This window comes from Lepidochelys olivacea, assembly GCF_965140295.1.
Source record: "Lepidochelys olivacea isolate rLepOli2 genome assembly, chromosome: 26".
NCBI classification, from domain to species: Eukaryota; Metazoa; Chordata; order Testudines; family Cheloniidae; genus Lepidochelys; species Lepidochelys olivacea.
Window position 1 is genome coordinate 15,564,582 of NC_140436.1, and position 18,517 is coordinate 15,583,098.

The 18,517-nt window shown below is 61.8% G+C and overlaps 1 protein-coding gene across 8 annotated transcripts in view; it reads right to left on the reverse strand.

Annotated features, from left to right (window-relative positions):
• The window catches only part of PSD4 (pleckstrin and Sec7 domain containing 4), a 42,199-nt gene continuing 23,682 nt past the window's right edge, over positions 1-18,517 (reverse strand). For all 8 annotated transcript variants that reach the window (XM_084615021.1, XM_084615024.1, XM_084615027.1 and 5 more), the window contains 12 exons: positions 12,292-12,471; positions 11,939-12,019; positions 11,312-11,424; positions 10,500-10,558; positions 8,628-8,717; positions 7,735-7,778; positions 7,302-7,468; positions 6,615-6,685; positions 6,036-6,181; positions 5,247-5,391; positions 3,618-3,761; positions 1-700 (listed from right to left, as the gene is read on the reverse strand). In XM_084615021.1, the coding sequence (XP_084471147.1) occupies positions 449-700; positions 3,618-3,761; positions 5,247-5,391; positions 6,036-6,181; positions 6,615-6,685; positions 7,302-7,468; positions 7,735-7,778; positions 8,628-8,717; positions 10,500-10,558; positions 11,312-11,424; positions 11,939-12,019; positions 12,292-12,471 (1,492 nt within the window). In that variant the 3' untranslated portion in view covers positions 1-448. The remainder of the gene's footprint in view (positions 701-3,617; positions 3,762-5,246; positions 5,392-6,035; positions 6,182-6,614; positions 6,686-7,301; positions 7,469-7,734; positions 7,779-8,627; positions 8,718-10,499; positions 10,559-11,311; positions 11,425-11,938; positions 12,020-12,291; positions 12,472-18,517) is intronic.

Consider the following 18,517-nt stretch of genomic DNA (forward strand, 5'->3'; position numbering starts at 1 on the left):
TTCCATGGCTCGCTCTGGTTTATTGCTCTGGCGGCTGCCAGTCTCTGAGAACAGGAATCAGGAGACGGCGTGGGGGGTGCAGTGCCCTGGGGGGGGTCCCAGAGCCCAGCTCAGCCGGCGGAATGGACCGTCCTGCACCAGGCGCCCCCCAGTCCAGTCCAGGTCCATCGAGCAGCGCTGCCTCCTGGAGGGGACACATGGACAGAGCCCGGTGCCCTTCCCTTTCCAAGGGCAGGGTGGCTCAGAGTCCTGGGCTGGGACCCCCGGGGGGGCACCCACCCTTGGTGCCTTCATCACCCCCCCATTGTTGAGATGCTGGCGCCACCTGGGGGCTCCGTGCTATTGGTGCCATCGTGTCCCTTGAGCCGTGGGTTCAAGTCCGGGCGACAGCTCGTACCTTGTGCTGCGGCGAGTGCCAGGGGGGTGTCCCTGGGCGCCCTGGCGGGGGTCACAGCAGCTGCTTGTTGCGCTTGGGGATGATCTTCCGGACCGTCCTGCGCTCCGAGATGTTGCGTTTGACCTTCACGCCGGCAGGCGGCGGGTCCAGGTTGAGCGAGGGGCTGGAGTGCGACTTGATGAGGCCGAGCCCCTCGTCAGCCGAGCCGGAGCCCCCGAGCCATGCCTCCCACTGCTCCAGCTCCTCGGAGCCCCCGCTCAGCCGCGCCTCCAGCAGCCTCACGTAGGTCTCATAGCGGCGCTTCTGCAAGGGCGAGCGCAGCGTGAGCCCTGGCTGCAGCCAGCTCTGGGGGGCAACACGCCAGGCAGGGGAACAGCCACACAGCATGGCGGGGGTGGGGCACGGGTCCCCAGCCTGGGGTGCCCTGAGATCTTCCCTTTAGTGCTAGTCCCCTCCCCAGCAGCATAGCGCCCCCTGCTGACCCCTACCTCACCCCCTTCCACCCAGCACCCCCTGCTGAGCCTGCCCCCCCGCAGCCCGGTGCCCCCTGCTAAGGCCCCATCCCACGCCCTGCTGAGCTCCTGCCCTTCCCCCAGCAGCATAGCGCCCCCTGCTGACCCCTACCTCACCCCCTTCCACCCAGCACCCCCTGCTGAGCCTGCCCCCCCGCAGCCCGGTGCCCCCTGCTAAGGCCCCATCCCACGCCCTGCTGAGCTCCTGCCCTTCCCCCAGCAGCATAGCGCCCCCTGCTGAGCCCCCACCCTGCCCCCTTCCACCCAGCACCCCCTGCTGAGCCTGCCCCCCCGCAGCCCGGTGCCCCCTGCTAAGGCCCCATCCCACGCCCTGCTGAGCTCCTGCCCTTCCCCCAGCAGCATAGCGCCCCCTGCTGAGCCCCCACCCTGCCCCCTGCTGAGCCCCTACCTCACCCCCTTCCACCCAGCACCCCCTGCTGAGCCTGCCCCCCCGCAGCCCGGTGCCCCCTGCTAAGGCCCCATCCCACGCCCTGCTGAGCTCCTGCCCTTCCCCCAGCAGCATAGCGCCCCCTGCTGACCCCTACCTCACCCCCTTCCACCCAGCACCCCCTGCTGAGCCTGCCCCCCCGCAGCCCGGTGCCCCCTGCTAAGGCCCCATCCCACGCCCTGCTGAGCTCCTGCCCTTCCCCCAGCAGCATAGCGCCCCCTGCTGACCCCTACCTCACCCCCTTCCACCCAGCACCCCCTGCTGAGCCTGCCCCCCCGCAGCCCGGTGCCCCCTGCTAAGGCCCCATCCCACGCCCTGCTGAGCTCCTGCCCTTCCCCCAGCAGCATAGCGCCCCCTGCTGAGCCCCCACCCTGCCCCCTGCTGAGCCCCTACCTCACCCCCTTCCACCCAGCACCCCCTGCTGAGCCTGCCCCCCCGCAGCCCGGTGCCCCCTGCTAAGGCCCCATCCCACGCCCTGCTGAGCTCCTGCCCTTCCCCCAGCAGCATAGCGCCCCCTGCTGACCCCTACCTCACCCCCTTCCACCCAGCACCCCCTGCTGAGCCTGCCCCCCCGCAGCCCGGTGCCCCCTGCTAAGGCCCCATCCCACGCCCTGCTGAGCTCCTGCCCTTCCCCCAGCAGCATAGCGCCCCCTGCTGAGCCCCTACCTCACCCCCTTCCACCCAGCACCCCCTGCTGAGCCTGCCCCCCCGCAGCCCGGTGCCCCCTGCTAAGGCCCCATCCCACGCCCTGCTGAGCTCCTGCCCTTCCCCCAGCAGCATAGCGCCCCCTGCTGAGCCCCTACCTCACCCCCTTCCACCCAGCACCCCCTGCTGAGCCTGCCCCCCCGCAGCCCGGTGCCCCCTGCTAAGGCCCCATCCCACGCCCTGCTGAGCTCCTGCCCTTCCCCCAGCAGCATAGCGCCCCCTGCTGAGCCCCCACCCTGCCCCCTGAAGCCCAGTGCCCCCTGCTGAGCCCCCACTCTGCCCCCTGAAGCCCAGTGCCCCCTGCTGAGCCCTCACTCTGCCCCCTGCTGAGCCCCCACTCCACACCCTGCAGCACAGCACTCCCCTGCTGAGCCCCCGCCCACTGCTCCCCGCAGCACAGCAGCCCGGTCGAGCCCCCTGGCTCTGAGCTGTCCCTACTGAGGACACTATAAGGTGGATAGAAAGCTGGCTAAATCGTCGGGCTCAACGGGTAGTGATCAATGGCTCCATGTCTAGTTGGCAGCCGGTATCAAGTGGAGTGCCCCAAGGGTCGGTCCTGGGGCCAGTTTTGTTCAATATCTTCATAAATGATCTGGAGGATGGTGTGGATTGCACCCTCAGGAAGTTTGCAGATGACACTAAACTGGGAGGAGTGGTAGATACGCTGGAGGGTAGGGATAGGATACAGAAAGACCTAGACAAATTGGAGGATTGAGCCAAAAGAAATCTGATGAGGTTCAACAAGGACAAGTGCAGAGGCCTGCACTTAGGACGGAAGAATCCCATGCACCGCTACAGCCTAGGGACCGAATGGCTAGGCAGCAGTTCTGCAGAAAAGGACCTAGGGGTTATAGGGGAGGAGAAGCTGGATAGGAGTCAACAGTGGGCCCTTGTTGCCAAGAAGGCTAACGGCATTTTGGGCTGTATAAGTAGGGGCATTGCCAGCAGATCGAGGGACGTGATTGTTCCCCTCTATTCGACATTGGTGAGTCCTCATCTGGAGTACTGTGTCCAGTTTTGGGCCCCACACTACAAGAAGGATGTGGAAACATTGGAAAGAGTCCAGCGGAGGGCAACAAAAATGATTAGGGGACTGGAGCACATGACTTATGAGGAGAGGCTGAGGGAACTGGGATTGTTTAGTCTGCGGAAGAGAAGAGTGAGGGGGGATTTGAAAGCTGCTTTCAACTACCTGAGAGGTGGTTCCAGAGAGGATGGCTCTAGACTGTTCTCAGTGGTACCAGATGACAGAACAAGGAGTAATGGTCTCAAGTTGCAGTGGGGAAGGTCTAGGTTGGATATTAGGAAAAACTTTTTCACTAGGACGGTGGTGAAGCACTGGAATGGGTTCCCTAGGGAGGTGGTAGAATCTCCTTCCTTAGAGGTTTTTAAGGTCAGGCTTGACAAAGCCCTGGCTGGGATGATTTAGTTGGGGATTGATCCTGCTTTGAGCAGGGGGTTGGACTAGATGACCTCCTGAGGTCCCTTCCAACCCTGATATTCTGTGATTCTATGACACAGCGACCTCCGTGCCCGCCCCCAGGGCAGTGCCCACCTCATAGAGCAGATACTCCTTCCTGAGCCGATACTCCTCCAGGTCGCGACCCCGGCCCCGCTTGTCGGGCAGGTTCCGCTGGTGCTCACCCAGCTCGTCAGAGAACTTGTCCATCCACCCCTCGTGGGCCTGGTGCTGCTCCTCCTGCCGGGACACGGGCTCAGTCAAGGGGTCCCCCACACATGCCAGGAACCCTCCATGGGAACCACAGCCACTGAGGTGGAGGGGATGCCACGACAAGCAGCCAATCGATGGGGCACAGGGCCGCCATGGGCTGAGCCGGGAAGCTGATCAAGCCACCACCTATAGTGCTCTGATGGGCCCACAAATCCACGAAGGGGCAGAGCCCATGGGGGGTACTTGGGGGGGGCACCAGGGGGCAAAACTGAGCCAAGGAAGATGCCCCTGTCAGTGAGCCCCTCAGGCTGGGGAGAAAACCACCAGAGGGCCTGGGGTCCCATGGCTGGGAGTCGCTGAGGTGCCTGGGGGTCCCGTTGCTGGGGGCCCTGGGGGTCCCATCACTGGGAGTGGTTGAGGGGCCTGGGGATCCCGGTGCTGGGGAATCAGTGAGGGACCCTGGGGGTCCCATCATTGGGGGATCCTGTGGCTGGCAGTCGCTGAGGGCTCTGGGGGTCCTTTCACTGGGGAATCGCTGAGGGCCCTGGGGGTCCCATGGCTGGCAGTCGCTGATGGGTCTGGGGGTCCCATCACTGGGGGGTCCCATGGCTGGGAGTCGCAGAGGGGCCCTGGGGGTCCCGTGGTTGGGGGGTCCCATGGCTGGCAGTCGCTGAGGGCCCTGGGGGTCCCGTGGCTGGCGGGTCACGTGGCTGGCAGTCGCTGAGGGCTCTGGGGGTCCTTTCACTGGGGAATCGCTGACAGCCCTCGGGGTCCCATGGCTGTCAGTCGCTGATGGGTCTGGGGAGTCCCGTGGCAGGGAGTCGCTGAGGGCCCTGGGGGTCCCGTCACTGAGGGTTCCATGGCTGGCAGTCGCTGGGGGCCCCATGGCTGGGGGTCCCGTAGCTGGCAGTCGCGGAGGGGCCTGGGGGTCCCGTGGCTGGGGGTTCTGTGGCTGGCAGTCACTGGGGCCCTGGGGGTCCCGTCACTGTGGAATCGCTGAGGGCCCTGGGGGTCCCGTCACTGTGGAATCGCTGAGGGCCCTGGGGGTCCCATCACTGGGGGATCCCGTGGCTAGCAGTCGCTGAGGGCTCTGGGGGTCCTTTCACTGGGGAATTGCTGAGGGCCCTGGGGGTCCCATGGCTGGTAGTCACTGGGGGTCAGGGGGGCCTGTTGCTGGGGGTCCCATGGCTGTCAGTCGTGGAGGGGCCCTGGGGGTCCCGTGGCTGGCGGGTCACGTGGCTGGCAGTCGCTGAGGGCTCTGGGGGTCCTTTCACTGGGGAATCGCTGACAGCCCTCGGGGTCCCATGGCTGTCAGTCGCTGATGGGTCTGGGGAGTCCCGTGGCAGGGAGTCGCTGAGGGCCCTGGGGGTCCCGTCACTGAGGGTTCCATGGCTGGCAGTGGCTGGGGGTCCCGTGGCTGGCAGTCACGGAGGAGCCCTGGGGGTCCCGTCACTGGCAGTCACTCGGGCAGCCCTGCCCCATAACCACGGGTGTCGGCACCGGGGAGCTCACCAGGGAGCTGCGGCTCTGTGCTGTGGGCAGGATGGGCCGGATGAACTTGCGCTGGGAGCCCACAGCCGCCGGGAAGGGCGGAGATGAGAACATGGCGGCCACCAGGTTGATGCGGGAGATCCAGGAGCTCATCTCCTCGGCGCTTCTGGGGAGGAGAGAGGGAGGAGAGAGGGAGAGACAGGGGTGTGGGTTCTGGGAGGAGGCCACGCCCTGGGGCCTGAGTGGGAGCAGAGACTCTCAGGGGTGAAGGCTCCAACTGGCTGCCCCTGGCTGGGTCCCAGTCTGTGGTCAGCTCCCAGGGCAGATGCAGTGGGGGCTGTGGGTCGGGAGTGAGGGGCATGGGCAGAGCTCCTGCTAGGAACGCAGAGCCATGTAACATGTAGTGCTCCCGGGGTGGCATGGGCAGCAGGCCCCAGGACAGGGGGGACTGAGGTAAAGGAGCAGGGAGAGTGTGCCTCAGGGTGTGGGGCAGCGGGGGCAGTATGTCCAGGACCGGGGGGGGCAGTGTGCCCTGGCCAGGGAAGAAGGACAGGGCGGGGGGGCATCGTGCCCAGGGCGGGGCAGGGGGATGGGGCTGCATGCCCAAGATGGGGGCAGTGTACTCAGGTGGGGAGGATAGCGTGCCCAGGTGGGGGGGGGGCAGTGTGCCCTGACCCAGGGGAGAAGGGCAGGACGGGGAGCATCGTGCCCAAGGCAGGGAAGAGGGCAGCATCCCCTGGTTGGGGGGATGAGCCCAGGATGGGGACAGTGTACCCAGGGCGGGAGGTCCCATGCCTGGGGGGCACTCACAGCGCCTGGAAGAGGAAGATGCGCCAGTCAGCCGTCTGGAGGCGGAAGACATGTGGCCGCTTGTTGTACTTGGAGGCTCTCTCGGCTAGTGCATGGTGCACCCCGATCGGCTCCTCCATGCCTGGCACGTCAACCCGGGTCTCATCCTGTGAGGAAGGGGCACATGGAGCATGAGCCAAGAGGCGGGAGCAGACAGCCCTGCCCAGAGCCCTAGCCCCCGCCTGGCACAGCCCGTCTGCCCCCACTGCCTGCCCCTTGTGCCCCCATGCCAGGGACCTGCTCCCAGGGCGCTCCTGCTCCGTGGGTTGGGCCAGGGGTGCTGGGCCTGGCTGGTGTCTGCCGGGGGCTCCCACTGGCCATCAGGGAGACACAGATCTGAGCCACAAAGAGCCTCCAAAGCCACATTAGATATGGTATCCCCCAGGCACGGGATGGGGCTGGGGATTAGACCCTTAAGGGCTGCTCTCCCCATGCCTCCAGCCCCATGGCGCTGCCCACCCCCCTCCCTGCACCCCCAACCCCATGGCACTGCCCACCACTCCCCACACCCCCAGCCCCAAAGCAGGACCCCAGCATTACCTTGAGGAAGTAGAGCACCATCCCCTTGAGCACCGTGTAGAAGGTTTTCCAGCCTCGCTTCCCCCAGGGTGCTGGAAAGGCAAAGGTCATGCAGGGTGAGACCCCAGCCCCTCCCGCCCCAGGGAGGGTGAGACCGCCACCCGCCCCAGCCCGTGATGGGTGTCACCCTCCAATGCTGGTTTCCCGGGGTGACAAGCGTCACACACACACGCGCACATGCTGGTTGCTGGGGCGACAGGCATCACCCCTCCCCCCTGCGCTGGTTGCCAGGTGATGGGTGTCACTGTCCCACGCTGGTTGCTGGGGCGACAGGCATCACCCCTCCCCCCTGCGCTGGTTGCCAGGTGATGGGTGTCACTGTCCCGCGCTGGTTGCTGGGGCGACAGGCATCACCCCTCCCCCCTGCGCTGGTTGCCAGGTGATGGGTGTCACTGTCCCACGCTGGTTGCTGGGGCAACAGGCATCACCCCTCCCCCCTGCGCTGGTTGCCAGGTGATGGGTGTCACTGTCCCGCGCTGGTTGCTGGGGCGACAGGCATCACCCCGCCCCACTGCGCTGGTGGTGTCACTCCTGCCCCCATGCTGATTGCCAGGCAACGGATGTCACTCCCCCCCCATCCTGGTTGCCAGGCAATGGGTGTCACTGCTCCGCCCCCTGCTGGTTGCCGGGGAGACGGATGACACTCACTCTTCTTGCCATCGGCTTCAGCGTGCACCTTGCGGGCGAGCTGCCCCTCCTTGTACGTGGTGGCCTTGGCGTCCTGGGTCAGCGTCAGGAAGGGGTTACTTTTCTTCCGGCTGGACGGGGTGCTGGGCGGCCGGGGTGTCAGGGCACTGACCAGCTCCTCCTCGTCCCTGCAGGGGGAGCCACAGTGCCTGGCATTACAGGCTGGGCTGGCAAGGTGCCCCCCCGGGGTCAGAAAGGAACAGGCCGGGGTTTGTGTCCCCCCCCTCGCCTCCCCACGGTCAGAATGGAACAGGTTGTGGCTCCCCCCCATCAGAATGGACCATGCCATTGACCAGCGGGTGGAATGGGGGCTGGACCAGGCTGTACGGCTCCCGGGAGGGACCATTGCAGGCAGCGGGGGCAGTGGGAGGCTGGCGGGGCCCCGGGTACTCACATGGCCCACTCCAGCTTCTCGTTGCGGATGGAGTAATACAGGGCCTGCCAGGAGAGCAACAGGGCGTCAGAGTGGCCACGCCCCCCTGAGAGCCCCGCCCCCTGCCTGGGGCAGGCCGCACGCTGCCCCCTAGCAGCCACAGAGCCGGGGGTCCCTGCCTCCCTCTGGCGCTACCCTGGGCAGGGCTCTTCCTTCCGCAGCCAGGCTCTGCAGGGACAGCCCTCGCCAGGACTGCTGGGCACCCCCATCGGAGGGGGTGTCACCCTTGCTGCAATCACCGCGACCCCACGTCCGTTCCCTGGGCTGTCTCCCCAAGGGCATGGCAGGAATGGGCCTGGGCTCTGGGATTAGCCGGGTTCCTCCCCCACACAGGGCCACGCGGAGCCCTGTCACCCTCCCCACCCCATGCAGCACAGACACTGGGGGCAGGGTGCCAGGGATAGGTAGAGATAGCTAGAGGGGGTCGATGGGGATAGCTAGATAGATTAGATAGAGGGGGTCGATGAGGGTAGATAGCTAGAGGGGGTCGATGGGGTAGCTAGATAGATTAGATAGAGGGGGTCGATGGGGATAGATAGCTAGAGGGGGTCAATGAGGATAGATAGCTGCATAGCTAGCTAGAGGGGATCGATGGGGATAGATAGATTAGATAGAGGGGGTCGATGGGGATAGATAGATAGATAGATAGAGGGAGTGTGTAGGGTAGATAGATACGGGGGTGGATGGACATATTTGTGGCAGGATGGACAGACAGACAGGTGACCAGATGGAGGGTGCAGTGGGTGGACACACAGCCGGGTAGGTATTGGGGCCCGCCAGGCCCTCAGCTGGCATGCAGGCCAGAAGCTCTTGACACCAGCAGCACCAGCTCGCCCGGCCGAGGGGTTCAGTACCTTGAGCTGATCTTTGGGGAAGTTCTGCCCGTCCCTCATACCATCAAGGTTGGTTACAAACTCGTGGCAGGTCATGCTGCGGCCGATGTTCTGCAGCCACAAGGGGGCGATGGTGCGACGCACACAGGGATGGGAGACGCACACAGGGGTGGGAGACGCACACAGGGGTGGGAGAAACGTGGATCACAGTGAGAACAGGGCTGGGTTTGTGCCCGTGTGGCACTTCGTGCTGCCCAGCGCACATGGCTCCCACACATGTCCTCCCCACCCCAGGCCAGGGCCAGCACCAGGCCCAGGGGCACTGACCCCACACAGCCTGGATAATGGAGCCAAATGATCTTTCTAGCACTCAGAGCCTGCTGCTCCCAAAGCCCTGGAGGGGAGCTGCGCCGGGGCTATGACACACTGTTACATGGTGCTACATCCAGCCAGCAGAGGGCAGCTGTGCCATGTCTGGCCCCCTGTAGTGCTGGCCAGGGCCACAAACACAGGCTGACGGAGGAGGCGCCCACGGTTCCATCCTGCCGGCTGACAACTCAGCTGGGGGGTGGGCCCTGCTCCCCTCTCACTGCTAGCCTGCCAGTGACAACATGGCTATCCCAGTGATGGGCAGCCTCCCCTTAAATCACTCCTTGCCCCTAAGAATACAAAGCGAGGGGGGGTGGCAGGAAGGAGCAGAACCCAGGAGTCCGGGGGCCAGGTCTGTGCTGGAGCCTGCTTGGGCACATCCCTCCAAGCCCGTGTTTCTGCACACAGGCACTCCCCTGTTCACACACATGCTCGATCTTGGGCAAACAACCTGTGTGATTCACATGCGTGCATACCCAGGACCTTGTGCCCACACTCACACAGCATTTTGCCCTGGAGCTGCAGCATGGAGCCATGATGCATCTGGGCGGGGGGTGCTGTTCTCAGGGGTGACCTTCCCCTGCCCCAGGGTGAATCACGGGCACAGCTCCTCCTGGGTACGAGGCCTGGGGTCCCACACAGAACAGCTGCCGGGGCACAGCTGGGCACGGTCAGGCACCAGGGGTGACTCCCAGAGCAGCAGGAGAAGGGGAGTTTGCAGGACCAGTCGCTGCACTGCCCAACTCCCCAGATCAGCCAAAGGCTAATGGGACCCTTGAGCAGTGCTGGGATTAGAGTGGGTGTCCCTGGGGCACCCACAGTGTGACCAGGGACAGCTAGGTGAGGGCCAAGGAGACCCACCCAGTAAAGTGAAATGCCAGCCAAAACCAGTGGGCAGCCCCAGCTCCAAGGATTTCCCTCCCGCGTGACACGGGCATACTCTAGCATGCACAAACCCATGAGCAACGCCTGGGCAGGCATCCAGACGGCTGGGCACACGAGTATGTGTGAGATCACGGAGCCTGTGTCCACGCATGTGCGCGCTAACTGGAGGCCTGTCCCGCCCCGGACTGAGCCTGCCGATTTGCTAACAAGCTTTTTAGCCTTGCTTTTTCATGCAATCGGTTCCCTTAGTGACTGGCGCTGGCGAAAAGGGCCAGATGGACGGACCATCCCTTCCCCCCGCTGCTGAATCCCAGAACATGCACAGCCATCTGACCCCAGTCCTCACCCCGCCCTTCGAGGTGGAGCTCTGTCTCCATGGCCCAGGACCTCGTGAGCCCTCCCTGCTGGAGATGGGCTGAGCCCCCCATCTCATTGCACACTCGCACCAAAGCACTCACCGATGGGAACCACCGGGGAGAGGGCACGTCCTGCTACCAACCCCATTCCCCTTCTGTGCCCAACTGCACGAAACAGCCCAGCTCTGGACACCGCCTTGGCATGGCCAGTCAGGCCACACTCTGGGCTTGGTTGGTGAGATCCCCATTGAACCCCCCCACCCCTCCGTGCCCCTGGGCTTACCTGCCCATGCAGGTCCGTATTGAGCAGCATGACGGCGCAGGTCAAGGTGTGCACAGCATCTAGGGGCAGAGAGGGAGCGTGTTTGGCATGGAGCCGGCCTGGGGGTCCATCTGCAGAGCCCACTGGGTGTGGACAGCAGGGGTCCCACACCCCTCCAGGGCACAGATCGCCCCACCCGGCACCTCTCCCAGGCAGGCACCGTGGCAACCTCCCGGCAAGCAATCCCAGCTCTCAGTGGCACAGCTCCTCCCCCGCCATCTACTGAGTGCTGGGGTGGAGGTAGGGCAGGGCAATCATGGGCATTTGTGTGGGGGCAGTGGGGAATCCCAAAACACCTTCATCCCGGGGCTCCGAAGAAAACCTGGGCATCCCAGCCAAACTCCAGCTCCATTCATCCCCACCATCCCTAACCCTAACCCTCACCCCTCCCTCAAGCTTCCTGTGGGCAGCACTCTTCACTTCCTGTCTTAAACTGGCCTGCAGCCTTGTGGTACCGTTAAACAGTTGCCTGGTTCCAGCCCAGAGGTGGCAGGTGCTGTGAGCACTCTGAATGGCCCGGGAGCTGGGAGGGTTCATGGCTGCCAGGCGCTGGCCCGGGTGCATTGCCGCTCTTTAGAAGCATGGTGGTCCTGCCTCTCAAGCACCCTGTAGAGGAGGGATGGGAATCACTGCCTCCTAGTGGGGTGGGGAAACTGAGGCACAGAGCAGCACCGGTCCCGTGGGGAGTGAGTGACAGTGTCAGGTCCAGGATACGTCAGACCCTAGGGTGCCTGTGAGCCGGGGCGGGGATGTGGGGGGCCCGGGGAGCTCACCTGCCGAGGGGAAGGCGTCGGGGTTGCTGAGGTGATAGCGCTTAGAGAAATGTCTGAGGATCCGCTCCCGCTCCTGCGTCTCCCCAGTCAGCACGAAGGCCTTGAGGAAGGACCTGCCCAGCACACAGGAGACACCACCCGGAGAGACTTGCAGCTGGCACCTAGACTGGCTGGATCCTCTCCTCTCCCCACCCTGCGCATGCCGCTCGTCTGCTGCTCTGCAGCCCCAGGTATGTTTGTACAGCCCCTGGCCCCCTGTGGCCCCAGGCCCGTGCAACAGGGACTCTGCCTCCCCGGACCCAGAGATGTGTAGCCTGGGGGCTCTCTCTGCCTGGGGCTGATCAGCTGTTTGCTCCAATCCCCGCCCCCCCTCCCCACATCTGCCCTATTTAGCTTGTCAGCTCTTTGGGGTGGGAACTGTCCAGTACACTGTGTGTCCAGGGCCTGGCACCATGGGGCCCTCTCTGGCTGGCCTTAGGTCCGGTCATCAGCAGCATGGTCCGATGCTGAGATGAGGAATTAATAGCGCTGCCCTGAGCGTCCCCTCCCTCTGCCCCCCTCCCTGCAGGCTTTCGTCCCACGCTGCTCCCCTGGGAAACGCTCTGGACGGGTCTGCGGTGCCCTTACCTGAGGGCCCGGTCCAGAGTCTGCCCGCTGAACTGGAAGAAGGCGAGGTACTCCTCCGCCACCTGCCGGCTGAACTCGTTGCTGGGAACCAACACATGCAGATCAGAGCAGTGCAGAGCTGAGCTCCGGGCTACTCCAGCCCCAGCCTCTCCCAGCAGGGGGCGCTGTGGGGGGCCGGGGCAGGGCACTGGCTGTGGGGGAAGCTCCCAGCTACTCCAGCCCCAGCCTTGGGCACTGTGGGGAGTGGGGCAGGGCACTGGCTGTGGGGGGAGCTCCTGGCTACTCCAGCCCTCCCAGTAGGGGGCACTCCAGAACACCATCCATCTTGCCCGAAACGTCACTTAAGTCCTTACTTCTTCCTGAGGTAGGAGGCCACCTGCGACCTCTTGAAGCCGTCCAGGTGGTAAAGCCTTGCTGCCAGCCGCTGAGCTGCCCCCTGGTCCCCAGAGGCCCCGTTGGCAAGGAGGGCCCCGTCGGGCTGCAACACTTCCAGGTCTCCTGGCTTCTCCCCTGCGTCCTCCTCCTTGGGAAACCTGAGGGGGCGGATGGCGGTGTCAACAGCAAGGGGAGGCCCCTCCCATCACTGCCCTCCCCATGGCTGAGTCCAGCCCTCTTCTGCAGCAGCCTGCTGGGAGGGGAGGCACTGGCTGCGAGGCCCAGCTCTACCCCCCGGCTGGGCAGTGTAAGTGGCGCGTGGGGTCTTGTGATCTGCCCCTCTGTGCGCGGCGCTCAGACACGGGTCTGTGGATAAGTGAGATTAAGAGTCCTACTACGGCGGCTGCTGCCTCTGAGCTCTCTTTGTTAGCTCATGGGGCCAAGGCCGCGGTTTGGAAGCTGGGTTCTCATCCTGCTTCCCCATTAGGGGTGAGCAAATCCTATATCAGCTCATGTGTGCATCAAAGAGCCGTCAGGGAGTAGGGCTGGGAGGAGCGCACACCTGCAGTCTGTGAAAGGAAGGCTGGTCAAGTGGTTAGCCTGAAACCTGGGTTCAATTCCCCATGTGACCTTACTTAGACCCAGATCCTCCATGTTAGGCTCCTAATTCCCCTTGGCAATCAGGAGCCTAAATATCTCTGAGGATCTGGGCCTCAGGCCCCACTAGGGTTGCCAACTTTCTAATTGCACAAAATCAAACACAAAACACAAAAAAGAGGCTTACAAGAAGTGGAAGATTGGACAAATGACCAGGGATGAGTATATAAATATTGCTCGGGCATGTAGGAATGAAATCAGGAAGGCTAAATCACATCTGGAGTTGCAGCTAGCGAGGGATGTTAAGAGTAACAAGAAGGGTTTCTTCAGGTATGTTAGCAATAAGAAGAAAGCCAAGGAAAGTGTGGGCCCCTTACTAAATGAGGGAGGCAACCTAGTGAGAGAGGATGTGGAAAAAGCTAATGTACTCAATGCTTTTTTTGCCTCTGTCTTCACGAACAAGGTCAGCTCCCAGACTACTGCACTGGGCAGCACAGCATGGGAAGGAGGTGACCAGCCCTCGGTGGAGAAAGAAGTGGTTCGGGACTATTTAGAAAAGCTGGACGTGCACAAGTCCATGGGGCCAGATGCATTGCATCCAAGAGTGCTAAAGGAATTGGCGGCTGTGATTGCAGAACCATTGGCCATTATCTTTGAAAACTCATGGCGATCCGGAGAAGTCCCGGAAGACTGGAAAAAGACTAATGTAGTGCCCATCTTTAAAAAAGGGAAGAAGGAGGATCCTGGGAACTACAGGCCTGTCAGCCTCATCTCCGTCTGTGGAAAAATCATGGAGCAGGTCCTCAAGGAATCAATCCTGAAGCACTTAGAGGAGAGGAAAGTGATCAGGAACAGTCAGCATGGATTCACCAAGGGCAAGTCATGCCTGACTAACCTAATTGCCTTCTATGATGAGATAACTGGCTCTGTGGATGAAGGGAAAGTGATGGACGTGTTGTTCCTTGACTTTAGCAAAGCTTTTGACACGGTCTCCCACAGAATTCTTGCCAGCAAGTTAAAGAAGTATGGGCTGGATGAATGCACTACAAGGTGGGTAGAAAGTTGGCTAGATTGTCGGGCTGAACAGGTAGTGATCAATGGCTCCATGTCTAGTTGGCAGCCGGTGTCAAGTGGAGTGCCCCAGGGGTCGGTCTTGGGGCCGGTTTTGTTCAATATCTTCATAAATGATCTGGAGGATGGTGTGGATTGCACCCTCAGCAAGTTTGCGGATGACACTAAACTGGGAGGAGTGGTAGATACGCTGGAGGGGAGGGATAGGATACAGAGGGACCTAGACAAATTGGAGGATTGGGCCAAAAGAAATCTGATGAGGTTCAACAAGGACAAGTGCAGAGTCCTGCACTTAGGACGGAAGAATCCCATGCACCACTACAGACTAGGGACCGAATGGCTTGGCAGCAGCTCTGCAGAGAAGGACCTAGGGGTGACAGTGGACGAGAAGCTGGATATGAGTCAGCAGTGTGCCCTTGTTGCCAAGAAGGCCAATGGCATTTTGGGATGTATAAGAAGGGGCATAGCGAGCAGATCGAGGGATGTGATCGTTCCCCTCTATTCGACATTGGTGAGGCCTCATCTGGAGTACTGTGTCCAGTTTTGGGCCCCACACTTCAAGAAGGATGTGGATAAATTGGAGAGAGTCCAGCGAAGGGCAACAAAAATGATTAGGGGTCTGGAAAACATGACTTATGAGGAGAGGCTGAGGGAACTGGGATTGTTCAGTCTACAGAAGAGAAGAATGAGGGGGGATTTGATAGCTGCTTTTAACTACCTGAAAGGTGGATCCAAAGAGGATGGATCTAGACTATTCCCAGTGATAGCAGATGACAGGACAAGGAGTAATGGTCTCAAGTTGCAGTGGGGGAGATTTAGGTTGGATATTAGGAAAACCTTTTTCACTAGGAGGGTGGTGAAACACTGGAATGCGTTACCTAGGGAGGTGGTGGAATCCCCTTAGAAGTTTTTAAGGTCAGGCTTGAGAAAGCCCTGGCTGGGATGATTTAGTTGGGATTGGTCCTGCTCTGTGCAGGGAGTTGGACTACATGACCTCCTGAGGTCCTTTCCAGCCCTGATGGTCTGTGATTCTATGATTCTGTGAAACACCCCTGCCCCGAAGCCCTGCCCCCACTCACTCCATCCCTCCTCCCTCCTTCAGTCGCTCTCCCTGACCCTCACTCACTTTCACCGGGCTGGGGCATGGGGGTTGGGGTGCGGGCTCTAGGCTGGGGGTGCAGGCTTTGGGTGGGGCCAGAAATGAGGGGTTCAGGATAAAGGTGATGGCTCTGGCTGGGGGTGCGGGCTCTGGGTGAGACTTGGGAGGAGGGGTTTGGGGTGCAGGAGGGGACTCAGGCCTGGGGCAGGGACAGTGGCGGATTAATGATTTTGCTGCCCCTAGACCCTGAAATAATTGGTGCCCCCCCGCCCCACCCCACCCCAGCTCACCTCCGCTCCGCCTCCACCCCTGAGCGCGCCACCGGGTCCTGCTTCTCCCCGCTCCCTGCCAGGGCTTATGCGGGAAACAGGTTTGCGAAGGGGGGGAAGGCAGCACACTCAGGAGCAAAGGTGGGGCCGGGGTGGGGATCTGGGGAAGGGGACCAATAGGGGCAGGGAGGGGGTGGGGAATGGGGGCGGGGAAGGGGTGGAGTTGGGGTGGGGCCGGGGGCGCAAACCGGTGCCGGGGGAAGCAGCCTCTGGCTGCTCTTATAAATTTGCTGCCCCTGCAAATTTGCAAGCCTAGGCGTTAATAAGCCGCTGGGCAGGGGGTTCGGGTGTTGGGGGGTGTGGACTCCGGAGGCAGTTTGGGTGTGGGAGGGGACTCCGGGCTGGGCTGGGGGTTCGGGGTGCAGGTCCTGGCGGCACTTACCGCGGCTCCCAGAAAGCGGCCGCCAGGTCCCTGCAGTGCAGCCCTAGGCGCATGGGCAGCAGGGAGGCTTCGCTTGCTGCCCTTGTGCCTGCAGGCACCGCCCCTGCAGCCCTAGAGCCCTTTTTAAAATTTGGCGTCACATTAGCTAGCCTCCAGGCATCTGGTCCAGAAGCTGATTTAACCGATAGGTCACAGACCACAGTTAGTAGTTCTGCAATTTCACATCTGAGTTCCTTCCGAACTCTTGGGTGATACCATCTGGTCCTGGTGACTTACTCATGTTTAATTTATCAATTTGTTCCAAAACCTCTTCTAATGATACCTCCATCTGGGACAGTTCCTCGGATCTGTCACCTAAAAGGAATGGCTCAGGTTTGGGAATCTCCCTCACATCCTCAGCTGTGAAGACCGATGCAAAGAATTCATTTAGTTTCTCTGCAATGGCCTTATCGTCCTTGAGTGCTCCTTTAGCATCAAGATCGTCCAGTGGCCCCACTGGTTGTTAAGCAGCTTCCTGCTTCTGATGGACTTTAAAAAAAACCTGCTTTTACTTTTTGAGTCTTTGGCTAACAGAGAGAGCTGTCTTGCATCCACCCTCACGGCCCTAGCCTGGCTTTGTGCTCAGCCCTGGTGTTCTGCCTTGAGCTGCCCTGAGAAGGAATTCACAGCGATGTCACCTGGTGTTAATCTCCCCTCTCCACCCAGCTCAGCTTGTGAGCCAAGTAAAACTGGGGAGGGCAGGGGACAAAGTCCTGCCTGGGAGAATAATCCTAACAGCAGCAAAGCCCCTTCCCCCGGCGCCCTTCTGAACCAGCACCATGCGGTTACACTCTGGGGCGTAACCAGGGATTAGAGTAGCAGCCAACAGAGGGCTGGCACCGGCTGGGGTGGATATCCCAGAGAGAAAGAGAAAGCAAAGCTGCTTGGGTCACCTGCGCTGACTCAGATATCTGGCTGACTGGTTTGGACGTTAACCCTTGCAGCGCATGCGTAGGGCTGCTGGGGGCGCTCTGTGCCCTGCTGGACCCGGTGGGAGCTCTTGGCATCGAAGGGAGGAGATGCGGGCTACCCACTTTGCCAGGATGCATGGGCATCCCCCACAGCCTGGGCTAAACCCACATGGCCCGCAGCTGGGTTCTTGGGCTGGAAGGCCCCAGGACACTGCATGGGGGCCAGCTGTGGGGCGGAGGCTGGACCCTCTTGAGGGAACATGGGGGTGAAGAGGCGGGCAAATGGCTGGGAGCAGGGGAGGGGTTGAGTGTGCGGGTTTGTCAGCAGCTAGATCAGCAGCGTGGCTGGGGGCTGCGTGTGGGGTGATGGCCAGAGGCAGGCTGGTGAGGGAGAAGAGGGAGCCCAGCTCTGGGGTGGGAGCATGGCAACCCTCCGCACCATGCTCTCTATGCCCCACTTCCAAGGTGCACCAGCTCCAAAGGGTTAACAGCCCGGGGCCGCAGGGCTGGGCAATGCACTGGGCAATACACCAGGCTCTGGGGAGGAGCATGGCCCCACAGGCAGGGGGTAGCAGCACTGCTGGGAAAGGGCTGGGTGCTGCCCCGCTTCACAACTCTAGTTGCCCCTCGGCCTGGCCTGGAGGGCCGGGCTCCCCACACACCATCCAGCCCGGGGGGGCTCATGGGACCGGCTCCCCTCCTGGCATTCCCAGAACTCTGCACAGCACTCTGGATGGGTCCTGTGCACCATAGCGCAGGGCCTGTCAGCTCTCAGGGCGGGGACCGTCTCTGCTCTGGGTCTGTTCAGCGCCCGGCGCCATGGGGGCCTGGCCTGTGACCAGGGCTGCTAGGCACTACCTAATACACCTAATAATGTACAGTGCCAGGGGCCACGGGGGACCTGGCCTGGGCACTGCCGTAATACACCTAATAAATCACCTACAGTGCTTAGCACCATGGGGGCGTGGCCTGGGGCTTAGACACCTTGGCACTACCGTAATACACCTAATAAATCACATGTGTGGGGCTGCTAGGCACTACCATCATACACCTAATAAATCAGATACAGTCCTTGATCTATGGGGGCCTGGCCCTTGACTGAGGTGCCTAGGTGCTACCCTAATACACTTAGTAAATAAGAACAATAACCTCACTGGTGCCAGGGGCAAGGTGCTGAGCATGATGCCAGCCCAGTGAGTGACCTGTCCGTACCAGTCTGGCTGGTGGCTGACAGCCCCCCAGCTGAGGGGATTTGCACTACAGACAGCGATGCTGTGGCTGGGAGCGTGGGGGCTGGCTGGGTGCCCTGCAGCACCCTACGAAGTCAATGCTTGAGGCTGGAGTCAGTGAGGCATCGTCTGGCAAAGCCCACAGGGTCAATGTCTCCTGGGAGCCCACAGCTCAGATTCACTGCCCTGGAAGGGCTTGGCCAGGACAGCCTGCACCCGCCCACAGCCCAGCCCAACAGGGACCAGCAGCCAGCTCGGAGGTTGCATCAGGCTGGTCAGATGTGAGGGTGAGACAGAGCCAGGGAGAGAGAAAGGGCAGCAGAAGGTGGGAGAAAGCAGAGAGCTGGTCATAGTGAGAGGCAGCAGGGCTGGAGCCCAGAGGCTCCGGGGATGGGCACCTCATTAGAGAAAGACAGATGCATTGGATAGCTAGTAACATAGAATCATAGAATATCAGGGTTGGAAGGGACCTCAGGAGGTCATCTAGTCCAACCCCCTGCTCAAAGCAAGACCAATCCCCAATTTTTGCCCCAGATCTCTAAATAGC